The 22,080-nt window shown below is 42.9% G+C and overlaps 1 protein-coding gene across 2 annotated transcripts in view; it reads left to right on the top strand.

Moving 5' to 3' along the window:
• Window positions 1–6,705: 6,705 nt before the first annotated feature.
• Window positions 6,706–22,080, top strand: part of LOC134343925 (urea transporter 2-like) — an 82,265-nt gene continuing 66,890 nt past the window's right edge. The window contains exons 1-2 of one of the 2 annotated variants that reach the window (XM_063042864.1): window positions 6,706–6,800; window positions 11,403–11,510. In XM_063042864.1, the coding sequence (XP_062898934.1) occupies window positions 6,711–6,800; window positions 11,403–11,510 (198 nt within the window). In that variant the 5' untranslated portion in view covers window positions 6,706–6,710. Of the gene's footprint in view, window positions 6,801–11,402; window positions 11,511–21,209; window positions 21,456–22,080 lie in introns of those variants that run through there. The other variant, XM_063042865.1, reaches the window with a different exon arrangement.

The following is a 22,080-nucleotide window of genomic DNA, read 5'->3' on the forward strand; positions in this document are numbered from 1 at the left end:
TTACGAGCCTGAATTAATTTTTTGAGGATGTGATGCTAGAGCAGTAGATGTAGTATATATGGATTTCAGCAAGGCATTTGACAAGGTACCCCATACAAGGCTTATTAAGAAAGTAAGGAGGCATGGGATCCAAGGGGAAATTGCTTTGTGGATCCAGAACTGGCTTGCCCACAGAAGGCAAATAGTGATTGTAGACGGGTCATATTCTGCATAGAGGTTGGTCACCAGTGGTGTGCCTCAGGGATCTGTTCTGGGACCCCTACTCTTCGTGATTTTTATAAATGACCTAGATGAAGAAGTGGAGGGATGGATTGGTAATTTTGCTGATGACACAAAGGTTGGAGGTGTTGTGGATAGTGCGGAGGGCTGTCAGAGGTTACAGTGGGACATCCATAGGACGCAAAACTGGGCTGAGAAGTGGCAGATGGAGTTCAACCCAGATAAGTGTGAGATGGTTCATTTTGGTAGGTCAAATATGATGACAGAATATAGTATTAATGGTAAGACTCTTGGCAGTGTGGAGGATCAGAGGGATCTTAGGGTCCAAGTCCAAAGGACACTCAAGGCTGCTGCGCAGGTTGACTCCGTGGTTAAGAAAGCATACGGTGCAATCACCTTCATCAATCATGGGATCAAGTTTAGGAGCCGAGAGGTAATGTTGCAGCTAAATAGGACCCTGGTCAGACCCCTCTTGGAGAACTGTGCTCAGTTCTGGTCGCCTCACTGCAGGAATGATGTGGAAACCATAGAAAGGATGCAGAGGAGATTTACAAGGATGTTGCCTGGATTGGGGAGCATGCCTTATGGGAATAGGTTGGGTGAACCCAACCTTTTCTCCTTGGAGTGACGGAGGATGATAGGTGACCTGATAGAGGTGTATAAGATAATGAGAGGCGTTGATAGTATAGATAGTCAGAGGCTTTTTCCCAGGGCTGAAACGGCTAGCATGAGAGGGCACAGTTTTAAGGTGCTTGGAAGTAGGTACAGAGGTGATGTCAGGGTTAAGTTTTTTATGCAGAGATTGGTGAGCGCGTGGGATGGGCTGCTGATGATGGTGGTGGAGGCGGATACAATAGGGGCTTTTAAGAGACTCCTGGACAGGTATATGGAGCTCAGAAAAATAGAGGGCTATGGGTAACCCTAGGTAATTTCTCAGGTAAGGAAATGTTCGGCACAGCTTTGTGGGCTGAAGGGCCTGTATTGTGCTGTAGGTTTTCTATGTTTCTGTAATACAATTAGAAGAGCTGGAAGAGAGCATGAGAAGGCCTTGGCGAGTAGGATTAAGGAAAACCCAAGACATTCCACACGTACAGTATGTGAAGAACAGGAGGATGACCAGAGTAGTGCCAGATGATTGGAGGGTGGCAAGTGTTATTCCTTTGTTCAGGAATGAAGGAGGAATAACTCTGGGAATTACAGACTAGCGAGTCTTACTTCAGTAGTTGACAAATTATTGCAGAAGATTCTTAGAGACAGAGTTGATGATTATTTGGGAAAGCTGATTAGGGATAGTCAGCATGGCTTTGAGAGGGGCAGGTCAGAGGAGATCAGTACCTCCCCCTGCAATTGGATCCTCGACTTTCCAACCGGAAGACCACAATCTGTGTGGATTGGAGATAATATCCCTTCATCGCTGACGATCAACACTGGTGCACCTCAGGGGTGTGTGCTCAGCCCACTGCTCTACTCTCTCTATACCCATGATTGTGTGGCTTGGTACGGCTCAAATACCATCTATAAATTTGTTAATGATACAACCATTGTTGGTAGACTCTCACATGGAGATGAGAGGGTGTACAGAAGCGAGATAGTGGAGTGGTGTCGCAGCAACACCCTTGCATTCAACATCAGTAAGATGAAAGAGCTGATTGTGGACTTCAGAAAGGGTAAGACAAAGGAACACATCGTACTTATTGTTCCCTTTAACAATAAGTACACCTGCTTGATTACTGTTGGTGGGGACAACCTACCTGCGGGAAGCAACAGTGGCCATGCCGCTGGCACAGAGCCTGGCCCTGTGGCTCAGAAGGGTAGGGAAAGGAAGAAGGCAGCAGTAATAGGGAACTCTATAGTTAGGGGGTCAGACAGGAGATTCTGTGGATGCAGGAAAGAGGCACAGATAGTAGTTTGCCTCCCAGGTGCCAGGGTCCGGGATGTTTTTGATCGCATCCACGATATCCTGAAGTGGGAAGGTGAACAGTCAGAGGTCATGGTACACATTGGTACCAACAACATAGGTAGGAAAAGGGAGGAGGTCCTGAAAACAGACTACAGGGACTTAGGAAGAAAGTTGAAAATCAGGACCTCAAAGGTAGTAATCTCGGGATTACTGCCTGTGCCACATGACAGTGAGTATAGAAATAGAATGAGATGGAGGATAAATGTGTGGCTGAGGGATTGGAGCAGGGGGCAGGGATTCTGATTTCTGGATCATTGGGACCACTTTTGGGGCAGGTGTGACCTGTACAAAAAGGACAGGTTGCACTTGAATCCCAGGGGGACCAATATCCTGGCAGAGTGGTTTGCTCAGGCTATTGGGGAGAGTTTAAGCTAGAATTGCTGGGAGGTGGGAACCAAACTGAAGAGACGGAGGAAGTGGCGGTTGGCTCACAAATAGAGAAAGCTTATAGACAGTACGAGAGGGAGGATAGGCAGGTGATAGAGAAGGGACGCGCTCAGACTGATGGTTTTGAGATGTGTCTATTTTAATGCAAGGAGTATCATGAACAAAGCAGGTGAGCTTAGAGCGTGGATCAGAACTTTGACCTATGATGTTGTGGCCATTACAGAGACTTGGATGGTGCAGGGACAGGAGTGGTTACTTAGAGTGCTAGGCTTTAGATATTTCAGAAAGGACCAGGAGGGAGGCAAAAGAGGTGGAGGGGCGTGGCACTGCTGATTAGAGATAGTGTCATGGCTGCAGAAAAGGAGGAAGTCACGGAGGGATTGGTTACTGAGTGTCTGTGGGTGGAAGTTAGGAATAGGAAGGGGTCAATAACACTTCGGGGTGTTTTTTATAGACCACCCAATAGTAACAGGGATATCGAGGAGCAGATAGGGAGACAGATTCAGGAACGGTGCAATAATAACAGGGTTGGCATGATGGGGGACTTTAATTTCCCCAATATTGATTGGCATCTTCCAAGAACAAAGGATTTAGATAGGGTGGAGTTCATCAGGTGTGTTCAGGAAGATTTCCTGACACAATATGTAGATAAGCCTACAAGAGGAGGAGCTGTACTTGATCTGGTATTGGGAAATGAACTTGGTCAGGTGTCAGGTCTCTCAGTGGGAGAGCATTTTGGAGATACCGATCACAATTCTATCTCCTTTACCACAGCATTGGAGAGGGTTAAGAACAGACAAGTTAGGAAAGCGTTTAATTGGAATAAGGGGAAATATGAAGCTATCAGGTAGGAACTTGGAAGCATAGACTGGGAACAGATGTTCTTAGGGAAATGTACAGCAGAAATGTGGCAAATGTTCAGGGGATATTTGCATGGCGTTCTGCATAGGTACGTTCCAATGAGACAGGGAAAGGATGGTAGGGTACAGCAACTATGGAGTACAAAGGCTGTTGAAAATCTAGTCAAAAAGAAGAGAAAAGCTTACGATAGGTTCAAAAGACTAGGTAATGATAGAGATCTAGAAAATTATAAGGCTTGCAGGAATGAAATTAGGAGAGCCAGAAGAGGCCATGAGAAGGCCTTGGCGAGCAGTATGAAGGAAAACCCCAAGGCATTCTACATGAAGAGCAAGAGGGTAAGACGTGAGAGAATAGGACCAATCAAGTGTGACAATGGAAAAGTGTGTATGGAACCAGAGGAGATAGCAGAGGTACTTAATGAGTACTTTGCTTCAGTATTCACTACAGAAAAGGATCTTGGTGATTGTAGGGATGACTTGCAGCAGACAGTAGATGTAGATATTCAGAAAGAGGATGTGCTGGAGCTTTTGGAAAGCATCAAGTTGGATAAGTCACTGGGACCAGACAAGTTGTACCCCAGGCTACTGTGGGAAGCGAGGGAGGAGATTGCTGAGCCTCTGGCGATGATCTTTGCATCCTCAATGGAACTGGAGAGCTTCCGGAGGATTGGAGAGTTGCGGATGTTCTTCATTATTCAAGGAAGGGAGTAGAGATAGCCCAGGAAATTATAGACCAGTGAGTCTTACTTCAGTGGTTGGTAAGTTGATGGAGAAGATCCAGAGAGGCAGGATTTATGAATATCTGGAGATGTATAATATGATTAGGAATAGTCAGCATGGCTTTGTCAAAGGCAGGTCATGTTTTACGAGCGTGATTGAATTTTTTGAGGATGTGACTAAACACATTGATGAAGGTAGAGCAGTAGATGTAGTGTATGTGGATTTCAGCAAGGCATTCAATAAGGTACCCCATGCAAGGCTTATTGAGAGAGTAAGGAGGCATAGGATCCAAGGGGACATTGCTTTGTCAATCCAGAACTGGCTTGCCCAGAGAAGGCAAAGAGTGGTTGTAGATGGGTCATATTCTGCATGGAGTGACCAGTGATGTGTCTCAGGGATCTGTTCTGGGACCCCTACTCTTCGTGATTTTTATGAATGACCTGGATGAGGAAGTGGAGGGATGGGTTAGTAAATCTGATGATGACACGAAGGTTGGAGGTGTTGTGGATAGTGTGGAGGGCTGTCAGAGGTTACAGTGGGACATCGATTGGATGCAAAACTGGGCTGAGAAGTGGCAGATGGAGTTCAACCCAAATAAGTTTGAGGTGGCTCATTTTGGTAGGTCAAATATGATGACAGAATATAGTATTAATGGTAAGACTCTTGGCAGTGTGGAGGATCAGAGGGATCTTGGGGTCCAAGTCTATAGGACACTCAAGGCTGCTGCGCATGTTGACTCTGTGGTTAAGAAGGCATATGGTGCATTGGCATTCATCAACCGTGGGATTGAGTTTAAGAGCCAAGAGGTAATGTTGCAGCTATATAGGACCCTGGTCAGACCCCACTTGGAGTACTGTGCTCAGTTCTGGTCACCTCACTGCATGAAGGACGTGGAAACAATAGAAAGGGTGCAGAGGAGATTTACAAGGATGTTGCCTGGATTGGGGAGCATGCCTTATGAGAATAGGTTGAGTGAACTCGCCCTTTTCTCCTTGGAGTGACGAAGGATGAGAGGTGACCTCTTAGAGATGTATAAGATAATGAGAGGCATTCATCGTGTAGATAGTCAGAGACTTTCTCCCAGGGTGAAATGGCTAACAATGGAGGGCACAGTTTTAAGGTGCTTAGAAGTAGGTACAGAGGTGATGTCGGGGTAAATTTTTTTTACACGAAGTGTGGTGAGTGTGTGGAATTGACTGCCAGCCATAGTGGTGGAGGCAGATAAACAACAGGGTCTTTTAAGAGATTCCTGGATAGGTACATGGAGCTTAGCAAAATAGAGGGATATGGGTAACCCTAGGTAATTTCTAAATTAGTACATGTTCGGCACAGCATTGTGGGCCGAAGGTCTTGTATTGTGCTGGAGGTTTTCTATGTTTTTAACACATGCCAATCCTCATAGAGGGATCAGAAGTGGAGAGAGTGAACAGTTTGAAGTCCCTGGGTGTCAAGATCTCTGAGGACCTAACCTGGTCCCAACATATCGATGCAGTTATAAAGAAGGCAAGACAACGACTATACTTCATTAGGAGTGTGAAGAGATTTGGCATGTCAATAAATACACTCTAAAACTTCTATAGATGTACCATGAAAAGCATTATGACAAGCTGCATCACTGTCCGGCATGGGTGGGGTGGCAGGCTATGGCACAGGACCAGAAGAAGCTGCAGAGGTTTGTAAATTTAGTCAGCTCCATTTTGGGTACTAGTCTACAAAGTACCTTGGACATCTTCAAGGAGTGGTGTCTCAGAAAGACAGTGTCCATTATTAAGGACCTTCAGCACCCAGGCCATGCCCTTTTCTCAGTGTTACCATCAGGCAGGAGATACAGAAGCCTGAAAGCACACACTGAGCAATTCAGGAATAGCTCCTTCCCCTCTGCCATCCGATTCCTAAATGGACATTGAACCCTGACTTCTTTAATATATATTATTTCTGGGTTTTTTTTGCATGATTTTTAATATATACAATATGCATATACTGTAATTGACCTAATTACTTATTATTATTATTTTATTATTTTTTTCCTCTTCTACATTATGTATTGTATTGAACTGCTGCTGCTAAGTTAATAAATTTCACGACACATGCTGGTGATAATAAACCTGATTCTGATTCATACCTCATGACCCTGATTGAATATTTTGAGGATCTGACAAAACACATTGTTAAAGGTTAGAAGAGTGGATGTGGTGTATATGGATTTTAGTAAAGCGTGTGATAAGTTTTGCTATGGTAGACTCAGAAGGCATAGGATCCAGGAACACTAGCCTGTCGTAGAGTATTCAGCCTGGAGCTCGGTGACCAGTGGTGTTCCACGGGGTTCACTTCTAGGACCCCTGCTCTTTGCAATTTTGGTTGTGGAAGTGAAAGAGTGGATTAGTAAATTTGCAGATGACACAAAGTTTTGTAGAGTTGGAGATAGTGCAGAGGGCTGTTCGCAGTGGAACATTGACAGGATGCAGAGCTGAGATAAGAAGTGGCAGATGGAGTTCAACCCGGAAATTATGAAGTAATTAACTTTGGAAGGTCGAATTTGAAGGCAGAATGCAAGCTTAACAGCAATGTGGAAGAACAGAGGAATCTTGGAGTCCACATACACAGCTCCTTCAAAGCTGACACACAAGTTAATAGAGTTGTTAAGAAAGTGTATGGTGAGTTGGCCTTCATTAGTTGGTGCATTTAGTTCAAGAGCTGTAAGGTAATTTTGAGGCTCTATAAAATCTTTGTTACACCCTACATAGAATATTGTGTTCAATTTTGGTCACCTCATTATAGAAAAGATGTGGAGTTGTTAGAGAGGGTGCAAAGGAGATGCTGCCAGGAGAAGGGGGCATGTCTTATAAAGGTAGGTTGAGCGAGCAAAGGTTTTCCTCTTTGATGCGAAACAGGATGAGAACTGACTTGATACCAGGCATAGATCAAGTGGATAACTAGAGATTTTTTTGCCAGAATGGAAATGGCTAATACAAGGGGGCAGAATTTTAAGGTGATTGGAGGCAAGTATGGGAGAATGTCAGATAAGTTCTTAAATTCATGGGTGTTACTATTTTGGAGGATCTGTCCTGCACCCAGCATGTAAGTGCAATTTCAAAGAAAGCATGGCAGCGCCTTTACTTCTTTAGGAGTCTGCGGAGATTCAGCATGACATCTAAAACTTTGACAAACTTCTGTAGATATGTAGTGGAGAGTGGTATTGACTGGCTGCATCATGGCATGGTATGGAAACACCAAAGTCGTTGAATTGAAAATCCTACAAAAAGTAGTGAATTCAGCCCAGTGCATCACGGGTAAAGCCCTCCAAACCATTGAGCACATCTCCATGAAAGGCTGTCATAGAAAGGTAGTATCCATCATCAGAGATCACCACCATCCAGGCCATGCTCTTTTCTCACACCTGCCATCAGGTAGAAGGTGCAAGAGGCTTGGGACTCGCACCGCCAGATTTAGGAACAGTCACTACCTCTCAACCAACAGGCTCTTGAACAAAAGGGAGTATCGGCACTCACTTGCCTATCCATTGAGATGTTCCCACAACCAATGTTCTCACTTTAAGGACTCTTTTATTCATGTTCTCATAATTTATTGCTATTTATTTATATTTGCATTTGCACAGTTTGTTGTCTTCTGGTTGATCTTTCATTGACCCTTTTATAGTTACTTTTTTCTAGATTTGTTGAGCTTGCTCACAGGAAAATGAATCCCATGTATAGCTTGATAATAGCATTTACTTTGTAACTTTATACAGACAATGAGTGGTAGGTGTAAGGAATGACCTGCCAGGGCTGTGGTAGAAGCAGATACATTATGGTCATTTAAGAAACTCTTAGATTGGCACATGGATGAGAGAAAAAAAGAGAGTTGTGAAGGAGGGAGAGAAGGGAGAGTTTGTTGTTAGAGTAGGTTAAAAAGCCAAATTCATATTGTGGGACAAAGACCCTGTAGTACGCAGCAATGTACTATGTTCTATAAGTAAGTTATTGATTGATAAAATGGTGAATTATTTCCTTAAATGCATCACACATTATAAGAGGTCTAGGAGAAAACTCATTAGGGACATTTATTAAAACATGCTGACATGCCTATGGGTCTTGATTGGAACCTTAGTAGTTCACACGTGCATTTTTACAATGTAAATTTAGAAATGTTCATTCATTCTGAATAGTTTCCTTTGACCAAGCAGGAAGACAAAGTCTTCAGAAATGGTCCAGATACATTTCTGACAAATTTTATATTAGGTCTATGTCTTTAGTTTTCAAAATTCAGCGAAATTATTTTAAATAATTTGTGATACATCTATATAGAGATATAAAACATTTTGTACAGTGCTGATAAAAAGTATTCACCCCCCCACCCCCTGAAGTGTTCATGTTTTATTGTTTTACAACATTGAATCACAATGGATTTAATTTGACTTTTTTGATGCCGCTCAACAGAAAAAGACTCTTATGTCAAAGTGAAAACAGATCTCTACAAAGTGATCTACATTAATTAGGAATATGAAACACAAAATAATTGATTGCATAACTATTCACATCCTTTAATATGACACCACAAATCATCACTGGTGCAGCCAATTGGTTTTAGAAATCACAAAATTAGTTAAATAGAGATTTGTTTTTGGAGACCTGTGTGAAGTCAAGGTGTTTCAATTGATTGTAGTAAAATACACCTGTATCTGGAAGGTCCAACTGCTGGTGAGTCAGTACCCTGGCAAAAACTACACCATGAACAGAAGAGAACATTCCAAACAATTCTGCGAAAAGGTTATTGAAAAGCACAAGTCAGGAGAAGGATACAAGAAAATTTCTAAGTTGCTGAACTTCCCTTCAAGTTAAGTCAATCATCAAGAAATGGAAGGTATATGACACAGCTGTAAATCTGCCTACAGCAGGCCATCCTCAAAAACTGAGTGACTGTGCAAGAGGGGAACTAGCGAGGGAGGCCACCAAGAGACCTATGACAACCCTGGAGGAGTTAAAAGCTTCAATTGCCGAGATGGGAGAGTCTACATAGACAACAACTGTTGCCCAGGTGCTTTGCTGAGATGGGAGAGACTACATATACAACAACTGTTGCCCAGGTGCTTCACCAGTCACAGCTTTATGGGAGAGTAGTAAAGAAAAAGCCACTGCTGGGGGAAAAAAAACTCACATGAAATCTCAGCTGGAGTTTGCCAGAAGGCATGTGGGAGACTCTGAAGTCAGATGCAAGAACGTTCTATGCTCTGATGAAACCAAAATTGAGCTTTTTGGCCATTAGACTATACACTATGTTTGGTGTAAGCTAAACATTGCACATCGTCAAAAACACACCATTCTTACCGTGAAGCATGGTGGTGGCTGCATCATGCTGTGGGGATGCTTCACTGCAGCAGACGCTGGAAGGCTTGTGAAGGTGGAGGGTAAAATGAATGCAATAAAATGCAGGGAAACCCTGGAGGAAAGCCTGATGCAGTCTGCAAGAGAACAGCAACTTGGGAGAAGATTTGTTTTCCAGCAAGAAAATTACTCCAAGCAGAATCAGAATCAGAATCAGAATCAGGTTTATTATCAACGGCATGTGACGTGAAATTTGTTAACTTAGCAGCAGCAGTTTAATGGAATACATAATATAGAAAAAAATTATAATAAATGAAATAAAAATAATAGTAATAAATAAATCAATTACAGTATACGTATGTTCAATAGATTTTTAAAATTTGCAACAAGACAGAAATACTGTATATTAAAAAAGTGTGGTAGTGTCCAAGGGTTCAATGTCCATTTAGGAATTGGATGGCAGAAGGGAAGAAGCTGTTCCTGAAGCTGGGTGTATGCCTTCAGGTTTCTGTACCTCCTACCTCATGGTAACAGTGAGAAAAGGGCATGCCCTGGGTGCTGAAGGTCCTTAATAATGGACGCTGCCTTTCTGGGACGCTGCCTTTCTGAGACACTGCTCCCTGAAGATGTCCTGGGTCCTTTTTAGGCTAGTACCCAAGATGGAGCTGACTAGATTTACAACCCTCTGCAGCTTCTTTTGGTCCTGTGCTGTAGCCTCCCCATACCAGACAGTGATGCAGCCTGTCAGAATGCTCTCCATGGTACATCTATAGAAGTTTTTGAGTGTATTTGTTGACATACCAAATCTCTTCAAACTTCTAATGAAATATAGCTGCTATCTTGCCTTCTTTATAACTACATTTGATATGTTGGGACCAGGTTAGATCCTCAGAGAGTAGAGCAGTGGGCTCAGCACACACCCGAGGTGCGCTAGTGTTGATTGTCAGCGAAAAGTATATGTTATCACCAATCTGCACAGATTGTGGTCTTCTGGTTAGGAAGCTGAGGATTCAATTGCAGAGGGAGGTACAGAGGCCCAGGTTCTGCAATTTCACAATCAGGACTGTAGGAATGATGGTATTAAATGCTGAGTGATAGTCGATGAACAGCATCCTGACATAGGTGACATAGGTGGTCTAAAGCCGAGTGTTGAGCCATTGAGATTGCATCTGCCATCAACCTATTGCGGCAATAGACAAATTGCAATGAGTTCAGGTCCTTGCTGAGGCAGGAGTTCAGTCTTGTCATGACCAAACTCTCAAAGCATTTCATCACTGTCAATGTGAGTGTTACTGGGTGATAGTCATTAAGGCAGCCCACATTATTCTTCTTAGGCATTGGTATAATTGTTGCAATTATGAAGCAAGTGGGAACCTCCACCCGTAGCAGTGAGAGGTTGAAAATGCCAAAGCCAAAGCTATACAGGAATGGCTTAAAAACAACAAAGTTAATGATTTGGAATGGACAAATCAGAATCCAGATCTCAATCCAATTGAGAATTTGTGGCTGGATTTGAAAAGGGCTGTTCACTTACAATCCCCATGCAATCTGACAGAGCTTGAGCAGTTTTTAAAGATGAATACAGAAAAGTTGCATTGTCCAGATGTGCAAAGCTGATACAGACCTATCTACACAGACCCAGGGTGCATCTACCAAATACTGACTTGAAGGGGGCAAAGGTTTATGCAATCAATTATTTTGTGTTTTATATTTGTAAGTAATTTAGCTCACTTTGTAGAGATCTGTTTTCACTTTGACATGCAAAGGTCTTTTTCTGTTGATCAGTGTCAAAAAAAATCAAATTAAATGCACTCTGATTCGATATTGTGAAACGATTAAACATGAAGTCTTCCAAGCGGGGGTGAATACTTTTTATAGGCACTGTATATGTTTTCCCATATTTACAAACTTCAAATTTGAATTAAATTTCATCAGGAAACAACTCCAAAAATGGATTGTCAGGAAACAGAGGTCACGCTGGATAAAGCAGCAATTATTCAGAGTGGAGTCAATTTCGATCTCAGGAAAGGAATTAGCTCAAAGGTATGGGAATATTTTGGTCACCTACTTGCAAAAAAAGGTCGTAAAATTTTTGAGTATCATTTTGGAGTGAAAAGGGTCAAAGTTTCACATCAAGAAGACTGCTAAAACACTTTTAATAACATGAGCAAATCCTTGTTTTTTAACAATATTATCGATAGATACGATAAACAACAGACGTTCTACATAAGGGCAATAGTAATATATGACTTGAGTTAAAATCATTGCAATCTATAACTTGTAGACTTGCACCATTTTTCATAAATTTGAAATAGTTGCTTAATTTATTTCAGAGAGACAGCTATTGTATGAGTTTAAATGAAATACCCACTTATCTTTTTGATCCAATCTGCAAAATTATTCTTCTTGACCTGGAAATACTGAATTAAAATTTCTACAGATAACTGTTCCCTTTTCACACCAGTCATCCATCCCCTACATTTGTTATTACTTTAATTTGTTACCCCAATACAAAACTTCCACAGAGAACCTGGTCCTAGACAATTTAGCAACGGAAATGCATACAGTAGTTGTCAGCCTCCAAATCAGAAATGTTCTTTTCCCCTTCAGTGGTTTTCTCCACTGAAACAAATACAGTCGCTGAACCTACGTCAGGTCCAATCTGGTGCAGATTCAGTGAGCAGATATGCCCATGTGACAGATGGAAAGTCCCAGAGGCTAACACTCCTCCACCAAATTCTGAGAGTACAGTCTTGGATGCAGTCAGGATGGCGGCAGCAATGAGCTGGGCAGCAGATCAGAATTTAACACAGTTAAAGTTCAAGTGGTAAAGTGCCAAAACTCACCTCCCTCTGGCCAATGTGTCACGATGTGCCCTGGCAACATCAGAACCCAAGTGCAAAGGAAAGAGAGAAGTCTGCTGTAGAGACAGCAACAAGAGTTTAGTCATAATAACATGGGTGGCTCAGCCAAGCAACACCACAAGAAGTAACATTCTCAAAACTAAGACCCTCTGGTTAGCATTAATTGGGCATCTACTTAGATAACACAATTAACACGGAATCTGTAAGACCATAAGACCATAAGATATAGGAGCATTGGATATAGAAGCCATTTGGCCCAACGAGTCTGCTCCACCATTTCATCATGGCTAATCCAATTTTCTTCTCAGTCCCAATCTCCTGCCTTCTGCCTGTATCCCTTCATGGCCTGACCAGTCAAGAATCTATCAACCCCTGCCTTAAATATATATAAAGACTTGGCCTCCACAGCTGCCTGTGGCATCGTATTCCACAGAATCACCAACTCTGGCTAAAGAAATTCCTCCTCATCTCCATTCTAAAAGAGCACCCTTCTATTTTGAGACTGTGTCCTCTGGTCTTAGACTCTCCCACCATAGGGAAAATCCTCTCCACATCCACTCTATCAAGGCCTTTCACCATATGATTAGTTTCAATCAGGTCACTCCTCATTCTTCTGAATTCCAGTGAATACAGGCTCAGAGCCATCAAATGCTCTCATATGACAAGCCAATCAATCCTGGAATCATTTCTGTGAACCTCCTTTGAACCCTTTCCAGTTTCACCACAGCCTTTCTAAGAGACCCAAAACTGCTCACAAAACTCAAAGTGAAGCCTCAACAGTGCTCTATAAGGTCTCAACTTTACATCCTTGCTTTTGTATTCTAGTCCTCTTGAAATGAATGTTAACTTCACATTTCCCTTCCTCACCACAGACTCAACTTGCAAATTTACCTTTAGAGAATCATGCATAAGTCCCTTTGCACTTCAGATTTTTGTAATTTCTCTCCATTCAGAAAATAGTCTACTCTTTCATTTCTTCTACCAAAGTGCAAGACCATACACTTCCTGACACTGTATTCCATTTGCCACTTCTTTGCCCATTCTCCTAATTTGTCCAAGTCCTTCTGTATTTCCTCCTTATTTCCTCAAAACTACTTTCCCCTCCACCTATCTTCGTATTGTCTAAAAACTTGCAACAAAGCCATCAATCCATCATCCAAAACAGTGACATATAACGTAAACAGAATTGGTCACAACACAGACACCTATGGAACATCACTAGTCACTAGAAGCCAACCAGAATAGGCTCCCTTTATTCCCACTCTTTGTCTCCTGCCAATCAGCCACTGCTTTATCCATGCTAGAAACTTTCCTGTAATACCATGGGCTCACAACCTGTTAAGCAGCCTCATGTGTGGCACCTTGTCAAAGACCTTCTGAAAATCCAGTCCCCTACATCAACTGATTTTCCTTTGTCTATCCTGCTTGCTACTTCTTCAAATACTTCCAACAAATTTGTCAGGCAAGGTTTACCCTTGAGGAAACTATGCTGACTATGGCCTATCTTATCATGTACCTCCAAGTATCCCAAGATCTCATCTTCAATAATCAACTCCATCATCTTCCCAAACACTGAGGTCAGACTAACTGGCCTATAGGTCCCTTTCTTCTGCCTCTCTCCTTTCTTGAAGAGTGGAGTGACATTTGCAATTTTCCAGTCTTCTAGACCATTCCAGAACCAAGTGATTCTCAAAAGATCATTACTAATGCCTCTACAATCTGTTTAGCCACCTCTTTCAGAACCCTGGGGTGTACACCATCTGGTCCAGGTAACTTATCTACCTTCAGACCTTTCAGTTTCCCAAGGTTGTTCTTCCTAGTAATGGTAACTTCACATACTTCATGACCTCTGACACCTGGAACTTCCACCATACTGCAAGTGTCTTCAACAGTGAAGACTGATGCAAAATACTTATTCAGTTCATCTACCATTTCCTTATCTCCCATTACCAACTCTCCAGCAGTCTGATATCCACTCTTTCCTCTCTTTTAAACTGAAGAAACTTTTGGTATCCTCTTTAATATTATTGGCTAACTTAATTTTGTATTCCATCTCAATGACTTTTTAGTTGCCTGCTGTTGGTACTTAAAAGCTTCACAATCCTCTAACTTCCCACTAATTTTTGCTCTATTATATGGTCCCTCTTTGGCTTTTATGTTGGCTTGGACTCCCTTGTTACCCATGGTGGTGTCCCTGAACCTATTAAAATAAACTTAAACAGAAGGCACCAGGAAACCACATTACAAAGAGCACATCACCAAGGAAAACACAAGAAATTCTAAATGACTAATGACAATCGTTAAACACAATTAACCAGTTCAGCTGCTCTAAATGCCTCAAAGCACATCGCTCTCTGGTGCCCTGCACAGGTCTGAAGAGCTCATTACACAATGACTCTGTGGAGAATGGCCAATGACACACTCATCACAGTTTAATCACAAACAAGAGAAAATCTGCAGATGCTGGAAACTGAAGCAACACACACAAAATGCTGGAGGAACTCAGCAGGCCAGGCAACATCTATGGTAAAGATGTTTTGGGCCGAGACCCTTTATTGGATCTGGAAAAAAAAGATGAGGAGTCCAAGTAAGAAAGTAGGGGGAGGGGAGGAAGAAGCACAAAGTGAAGGTGAAGTTGGGGGGAGGGAGGAGGGGTGAAGTAAGGAGCAAGAAAGTTGATTGTTGAAGGAGATACAGGGCTGGAGAAGGGGGAATCTGACAGGAGAGGACAGAAGGCCATTGAAGAAAGAAAAGGGGGAGGAGCAACAGAGGTAGGTGTTGGGCAGGTAAGGAGATGCAGTGAGAGACAGAAATAGGATTGGGGAATGGTGAAGGGTAGGGGCAATTACCGGAAGTTTGAGAAATCGATGTTCACACCATCAGGTTGGAGGCTACCCAGACGGAATATGAGGTGTTGCTCCTCCAACCTGAGTGTGGCCTCATTGCAACACTGGAGGAGACCATGGACTAACAATTTCAAATAGGAATGGGAAGTGTCACCTTCCCCCTGGTGCTTCTTTTCCATAGATGCTGCCTGGCCTGCTGAGTTCCTCCAGCATTTTGTGTGTGTGGCTCATCACTGTTTAAGTTGGATCTGACTTTTACACCTGGAACTCAGATGTCAGCTACTAAGCTGGGGGAGAGAATGAACTTCACATGCAGCCCCATAGATTTTATGCCAGTTATGCTGGTGAAAGAGATACAAACACATTCATTTGAATGATATAAGGTTGCAGATGTTAATTAAAAGCTAATGTGCTGTATATAGAATTTTCAAAGATCTTCCATAATATGCAGCACACGACATAATTAAACAAAATAAGAGTACATGAGGAAATTTGTTGACATATAATAAAGATCAGTCAATGAACCATCAAGGCAAAAAAAAATAAAGAATAGACCAGCTGTGGCTATCACAAGAAGTTAAAAATAGTGTTAGATCAAAGCAAAGGGCTTGGAATCTTGCCAAAGAGAGCAACGATTGTGCATTGAAAACACTTTGGAATTCAGTAAAGGAGGACCAAGGATTAGAAGCATAAGGTCATAGGAAAGTGCAGCACACAAACAGGCCCTTTGGCCCATCTAGTCTATGCTGAACCATTTAAACTGCCTACTCCCATCGACCTGCACCGGGACCATAGCCCTCCATATCCCTCCCATCCATGTACCTATCCAAACTTCTTGTAAATGTTGAAATTGAGCTTGCATGCAACCACTTCGCCGGCAGCTCATTCCACACTCTCACAACCCTCAGAGTGAAGAGATTTCCTCTCATGTTCCCCTTAAACTTTTCAACTTAATCCATGACCTCTTGTAGTCCCACTCAACCTCAGTGGAAAAAGTCTACTTGTATTTACCCTAACTACACCCCTCATAATTTAGCATGCCTCTATCAAATCTTCTCTCAATCTTGTAAATTCTAAGGAACAAAGTCCTAACTTGTTCAGTCTTTCCTTATAACTCAGGTCTTCAAGTCCTTGTAAATTTTCTCTATTCTCTTTCAACCTGATTTACACCTTTCTTGCACACAATACTCCAAATTAGGACTTATCAATATCTTATACAACTTCAACAAAACATCCCATCTCCTGCGCTCAGTACTTTGACTTATGAAGGCCAAAGAGCCAAAAGCTTCCTTTATGACCCTTTCTACCTGGGATCCCACTTGCAATGTCTTCCCAGATCCCTCTGATCTACCACACTCCTCAGTGCCCTGTGTAAAACTTACTCTGGTTAGTCCTACCAAAGTGCATCACCTCGCACTTATCTGCATTAAATTCTATCTTCCATTTTCAGCCCACTTTTTCAGCTGGTCCACATCCCACTGCAAGCTCTGATAGTCTTCCTCTCTGTCCACTACACTCCCAGTCTTGGTATCATCTGCAAATCTGCTCATCCAGTTAGCCACGTTATCATTCAGATCATTGATATACAAGACAAAGAATATCCGACCAAGCACTGATCCCTGCAACACTCCACTAATCACAGGCCCCCAGTCAGAGAGGTGATGCTCTACTACCACTCTCTAGCTTCTCCCACAAAGTTAATGTCTAATTTAATTAACTAGGAGGATATTTCAGATGAATACGTGGCTTGAAAAATGGTGCAAGGGGGAGGGATTCAAATTTCTGGGGCATTGGAACCAGTTCTGGAGGAGGTGGGACCGGTATAAACAGGATGGTCTGCATCTGGGCTGGACTGGAACCAAAGTCCTAGGGGGAGCGTTTGCTACTGCTGTTCAGGAGGATTTAAACTAATGTGGCAGGGGGATGGGAACAAGTGCAGAGAGACAGAGGGATGTAAAATGAGGGTAGAAGCAAAAAGTAGTAAGGTGAAAAGTACAAGTGGCAGGCAGGCAAGTCCAGGGCAAAAATCAAAAAGGGCCACTTTTCAACATAATTGTGTAAGGGCTAAGAGTGTTGTAAAAGCAAGCCTGAAGGCTTTGTATGTCAATGCAAGGAGCATTCATAACAAGGTGGATGAATTGAATGTGCAGGTAGTTATTAATGAATATGATATAGTTGGGATCACAGAGACATGGCTCCAGGGTGACCAAGGATGGGAGCTCAACATTCAGGGATACTCAATATACAGGAGGGATAGACATGAAAGAAATGGAGGTGGGGTGGCATTGCTGGTTAGAGAGGAGATTAATGCAATAGAAAAGAAGGACATTAGCCGGGAGGATGTGGAATTGATATGGGTAGAGCTGCATAACACTAAGGGGCAGAAAACGCTGGTGGGAGTTGTGTACAGGCCACCTAACAGTAGTAGTGAGGTTGGGGATGGTATTAAACAGGAAATTAGAAATGCATGCAATAAAGGAACAGCAGTTATAATGGGTGACTTCAATCTACATATAGATTGGGTGAACCAAATTGGTAAGGGTGCTGAGGAAGAGGATTTCTTGGAATGTATGCGAGATAGTTTTCTGAACCAACATGTCAAGGAACCAACTAGAGAGCAGGCCATTCTGGACTGGGTATTGAGCAATCAGGAAGGGTTAGTTAGCGAACTTGTCGTGCGAGGCCCCTTGGGTAAGACTGACCATAATATGGTGGAATTGTTCATTAAGATGGAGAGTGATATAGTTAATTCAGAAACAAAGGTTCTGAACTTAAGGGTAACTTTGAAGGCATGAAACGTGAATTAGCTAAGATAGACTGGCAAATGATACTTAAAGGGTTGACGGTAGATATGCAATGGCAAGCATTTAAAGATCGCATGGATGAACTACAACAATTGTTCATCCCAGTTTGGCAAAAGAATAAACCAGGGAAGGTAGTGCACCCGTGGCTGACAAGGGAAATTAGGGATAGTATCAATTCCAAAGAAGAAACATACAAATTAGCCAGAAGAAGCGGCACACCTGAGGACTGGGAGAAATTCAGAGTCCAGCAGAGGAGGACAAAGGGCTTAATTAGGAAAGGGAAAAAAGATTATGAGGGAAAGCTGGCAGGGAACATAAAAACTGAGTGTAAAAGCTTTTATAGGTATGTGAAAAGAAAAAGATTGATTAAGACAAATGTAGGTCCCTTACAGTCAGAAACAGGTGAATTGATCATGGGGAACAAGGACATGGCAGACCAATTGAATAACTACCTTGGTTCTGTCTTCACTAAGGAGGACATAAATAATCTTTCGGAAACAGTAGGGAACTGAGGGAAATACATGTTAGTAGGGAAGTGGTGTTAGGTAAATTGAAGGGATTGAAGGCAGATAAATCCCCAGGGTCAGATGGTCTGCATCCTAGAGTGCTTCAGGAAGTAGCCCAAGAAATAGTGGATGCATTAGTGATCATTTTTCAAAACTCTTTAGATTCTGGATTAGTTCCTGAGGATTGGAGGGTGGGTTATGTAGCCCCGCTTTTTAAAAAAGGAGGGAGAGAGAAACTGGGGAATTATAGACTGGTAAGCCTGACATCAGTGGTGGGGAAAGTGCTAGAGTCAGTTATCAAAGATGTGATAACAGCATATTTGGAAAGCAGTGAAATCATCGGACGAAGTCAGCATGGATTTGTGAAAGGAAAATCATGTCTGACGAATCTCATAGAATTTTTTGAGGATGTAACTAGTAGAGTGGATACGGGAGAACCAGTGGATGTGGTATATTTGGATTTTCAAAAGGCTTTTGACAAGGTCCCACACAGGAGATTAGTGTGCAAACTTAAAGCACACGGTATTGGGGGTATGCTATTGATGTGGATAGAGAATTGGTTGGCAGACAGGAAGCAAAGAGTGGGAATAAATGGGACCTTTTCAGAATGGCAGGCAATGACAAGTGGGGTACCACAAGGCTCAGTGCTGGGACTCCAGTTGTTTACAATATATATTAATGACTTAGACAAGGGAATTAAATGCAGCATCTCCGAGTTTGCGGATGACACGAAGCTGGGTGGCAGTGTTAGCTGTGAGGAGGATGCTAAGAGGATGCAGGGTGACTTGGATAGGTTAGGTGAGTGGGAAAATTCATGGCAGATGCAATTTAATGTGGATAAACGTGAGGTTATCCACTTTGGTGGCAAGAACAGGAAAACAGATCATTATCTGAATGGTGACCAATTAGGAAAAGGGGAGGTGCAACGAGACCTCAGTGTCATTGTACACCAGCCATTGAAAGTGGGCATGCAGGTACAGCAGGCGGTGAAAAAGGCGAATGGTATGCTGGCATTCATAGCAAGAGGATTCGAGTACAGGAGCAGGGAGGTACTACTGCAGTTGTACAAGGCCTTGGTGAGACCACACCTGGAGTATTGTGTACAGTTTTGGTCCCCTAATCTGAGGAAAGACATTCTTGCCATAGAGGGAGTACAAAGAAGGTTCACCAGATTGATTCCTGGGATGGCAGGACTTTCATATGATGAAAGACTGGATCGACTAGGCTTATACTCTCTGGAATTTAGAAGATTGAGGGGGGATCTGATTGAAACGTATAAAATCCTAAAGGGATCGGACAGGCTAGATGCAGGAAGATTGTTCCTGATGTTGGGGAAGTCCAGAACGAGAGGTCACAATTTGAGGATAAAGGGGAAGCCTTTCAGGACTGAGATGAGGAAAAACTTCTTCACACAGAGAGTGGTGAATCTGTGGAATTCTCTGCCACAGGAAACAGTTGAGGCCAGTTCATTGGCTATATTTAAGAGGGAGTTTGATATGGCCCTTGTGGCTACGGGGATCAGGGGGTATGGAGGGAAGGCTGGTACAGGGTTCTGAGTTGGATGATCAGCCATGATCATAGCAGGCTCGAGGGCCAAATGGCCTACTCCTGCACCTATTTTCTATGTTTCTATGTTTCTATAACTACCTCATGTTGAATGCTGAGCAACTGAGCCTTCTTGACCAACCACCCATGCAAGAGCTTGTCAAGTGCCTTGCTAAGATCCATGTCCATCCACTGCCTTGTCTTTATCAACTTTCCTAGTAACTTCCTCTAAAATCTCCATAAAATTGGTTAGATATGACCTACCACACACAAAGCCATGCTAACTGTCCCCTATGAGTTCATGTCTATCCAAGTACTCATATATCCGGTCTATTAGAATACCTTCCAGTAACTTTCCCATTAGTGATGTCAGGTCCCACCAGCCTATAATTGCTTGATTTATTTTTAGAGCCTCCCGTAAACAGCGGAACAACATTAGCTATCTCCAATCCTGGGACCTCACTTGTCGCTAGGGATGATTTAAATATCTCTGCTAGGCCCCCAGCAATTTTTGCACTTGCCTCCAACAGGGTTGAAGGGAACACCTGGTTGGGCCCTGGGGATTTATCCACCCTACTTTTCCTCAAGACATCAAACACCTCCTCCTCTGCAATCTGTATCGGGTCCATGACCTGGCTGCTGCTTTGCCTCACTTCCATAGATTCTGTGTCCATTTCCAGAGCAAATACAGATGCAAAATAAGTCAATTTAAGATCTCGCCCATCTCTTTTGGCTCCACACATAGATTACTATTCTGATCTTCTGGAGGACCAATTTTGTCACTTGCAATCCTTTTGCTCTGAACATATCTGTAGAATCCTTAGGATTCTCCTTCACTTGTCTGCTAGGGCAACCCCGTACCTCCTTTCAGCCCTTCTGATTTCTTTCTTAAGTATTTTCTTGCATTTCTTATCCTCCTCAAGTACCTCATTTGTACCAACCTGCCTATATCAGGTATGCAACTCCTTTTTTTTTCTTAACCAGGGAGGGCCTCAATACCTCTTGAAAGCCAAGGTTCCCTAAACCTGTTACTTTACCTTTTATTTTGACAGACACATACAAGCTTTGTACTCTCAAAATTTCACTTTTGAAGGACTCCCACTTATAAATATACATTTGTCAGAAAACAGCCTGTCTCAATGCACACTTGCCACATCCTTTCTGATATCATCAAAATTGGCCTCTCGCCAATTTATAATCTAAACCCGCAGACCTGACCTATCTTTTACCACATTTATTTTGAAACTGATGGCATTATGATCACCAAATGCAGAGTAAACAACAGGAATTCTGCAGATGCTGGAAATTCAAGCAACATACATCAAAGTTGCTGGTGAACGCAGCAGGCCAAGCAGCATCTATAGGAAGAGGTGCAGTCGACGTTTCAGGCCGAGACCCTTCGTCAGGACTAACTGAAGGAAGAGTGAGTAAGGAATTTGAAAGTTGGAGGGGGAGGGGGAGATCCAAAATGATAGGAGAAGACAGGAGGTGGAGGGATAGAGCCGAGAGCTGGACAGGTGATAGGCAAAAGGTGATACGAGAGGATCATGGGACAGGAGGTCCGGGAAGAAAGACAAGGGGGGGGGGTGTGACCCAGAGGATGGGCAAGAGGTATATTCAGAGGGAGAAAAAGGAGAGTGAGAGAAAGAATGTGTGCATAAAAATGAGTAACAGATGGGGTACGAGGGGGAGGTGGGGCCTTAGCGGAAGTTAGAGAAGTCGATGTTCATGCCATCAGGTTGGAGGCTACCCAGACGGAATATAAGGTGTTGTTCCTCCAACCTGAGTGTGGCTTCATCTTTACAGTAGAGGAGGCCGTGGATAGACATGTCAGAATGGGAATGGGATGTGGAATTAAAATGTGTGGCCACTGGGAGATCCTGCTTTCTCTGGCGGACAGAGCGTAGATGTTCAGCAAAGCGGTCTCCCAGTCTGCGTCGGGTCTCACCAATATATAAAAAGCCACATCGGGAGCACCGGACGCAGTATATCACCCCAGTCGACTCACAGGTGAAGTGATGCCTCACCTGGAAGGACTGTTTGGGGCC

This window comes from Mobula hypostoma, chromosome 3 (assembly GCF_963921235.1).
Source record: "Mobula hypostoma chromosome 3, sMobHyp1.1, whole genome shotgun sequence".
NCBI classification, from domain to species: domain Eukaryota; kingdom Metazoa; phylum Chordata; class Chondrichthyes; order Myliobatiformes; family Myliobatidae; genus Mobula; species Mobula hypostoma.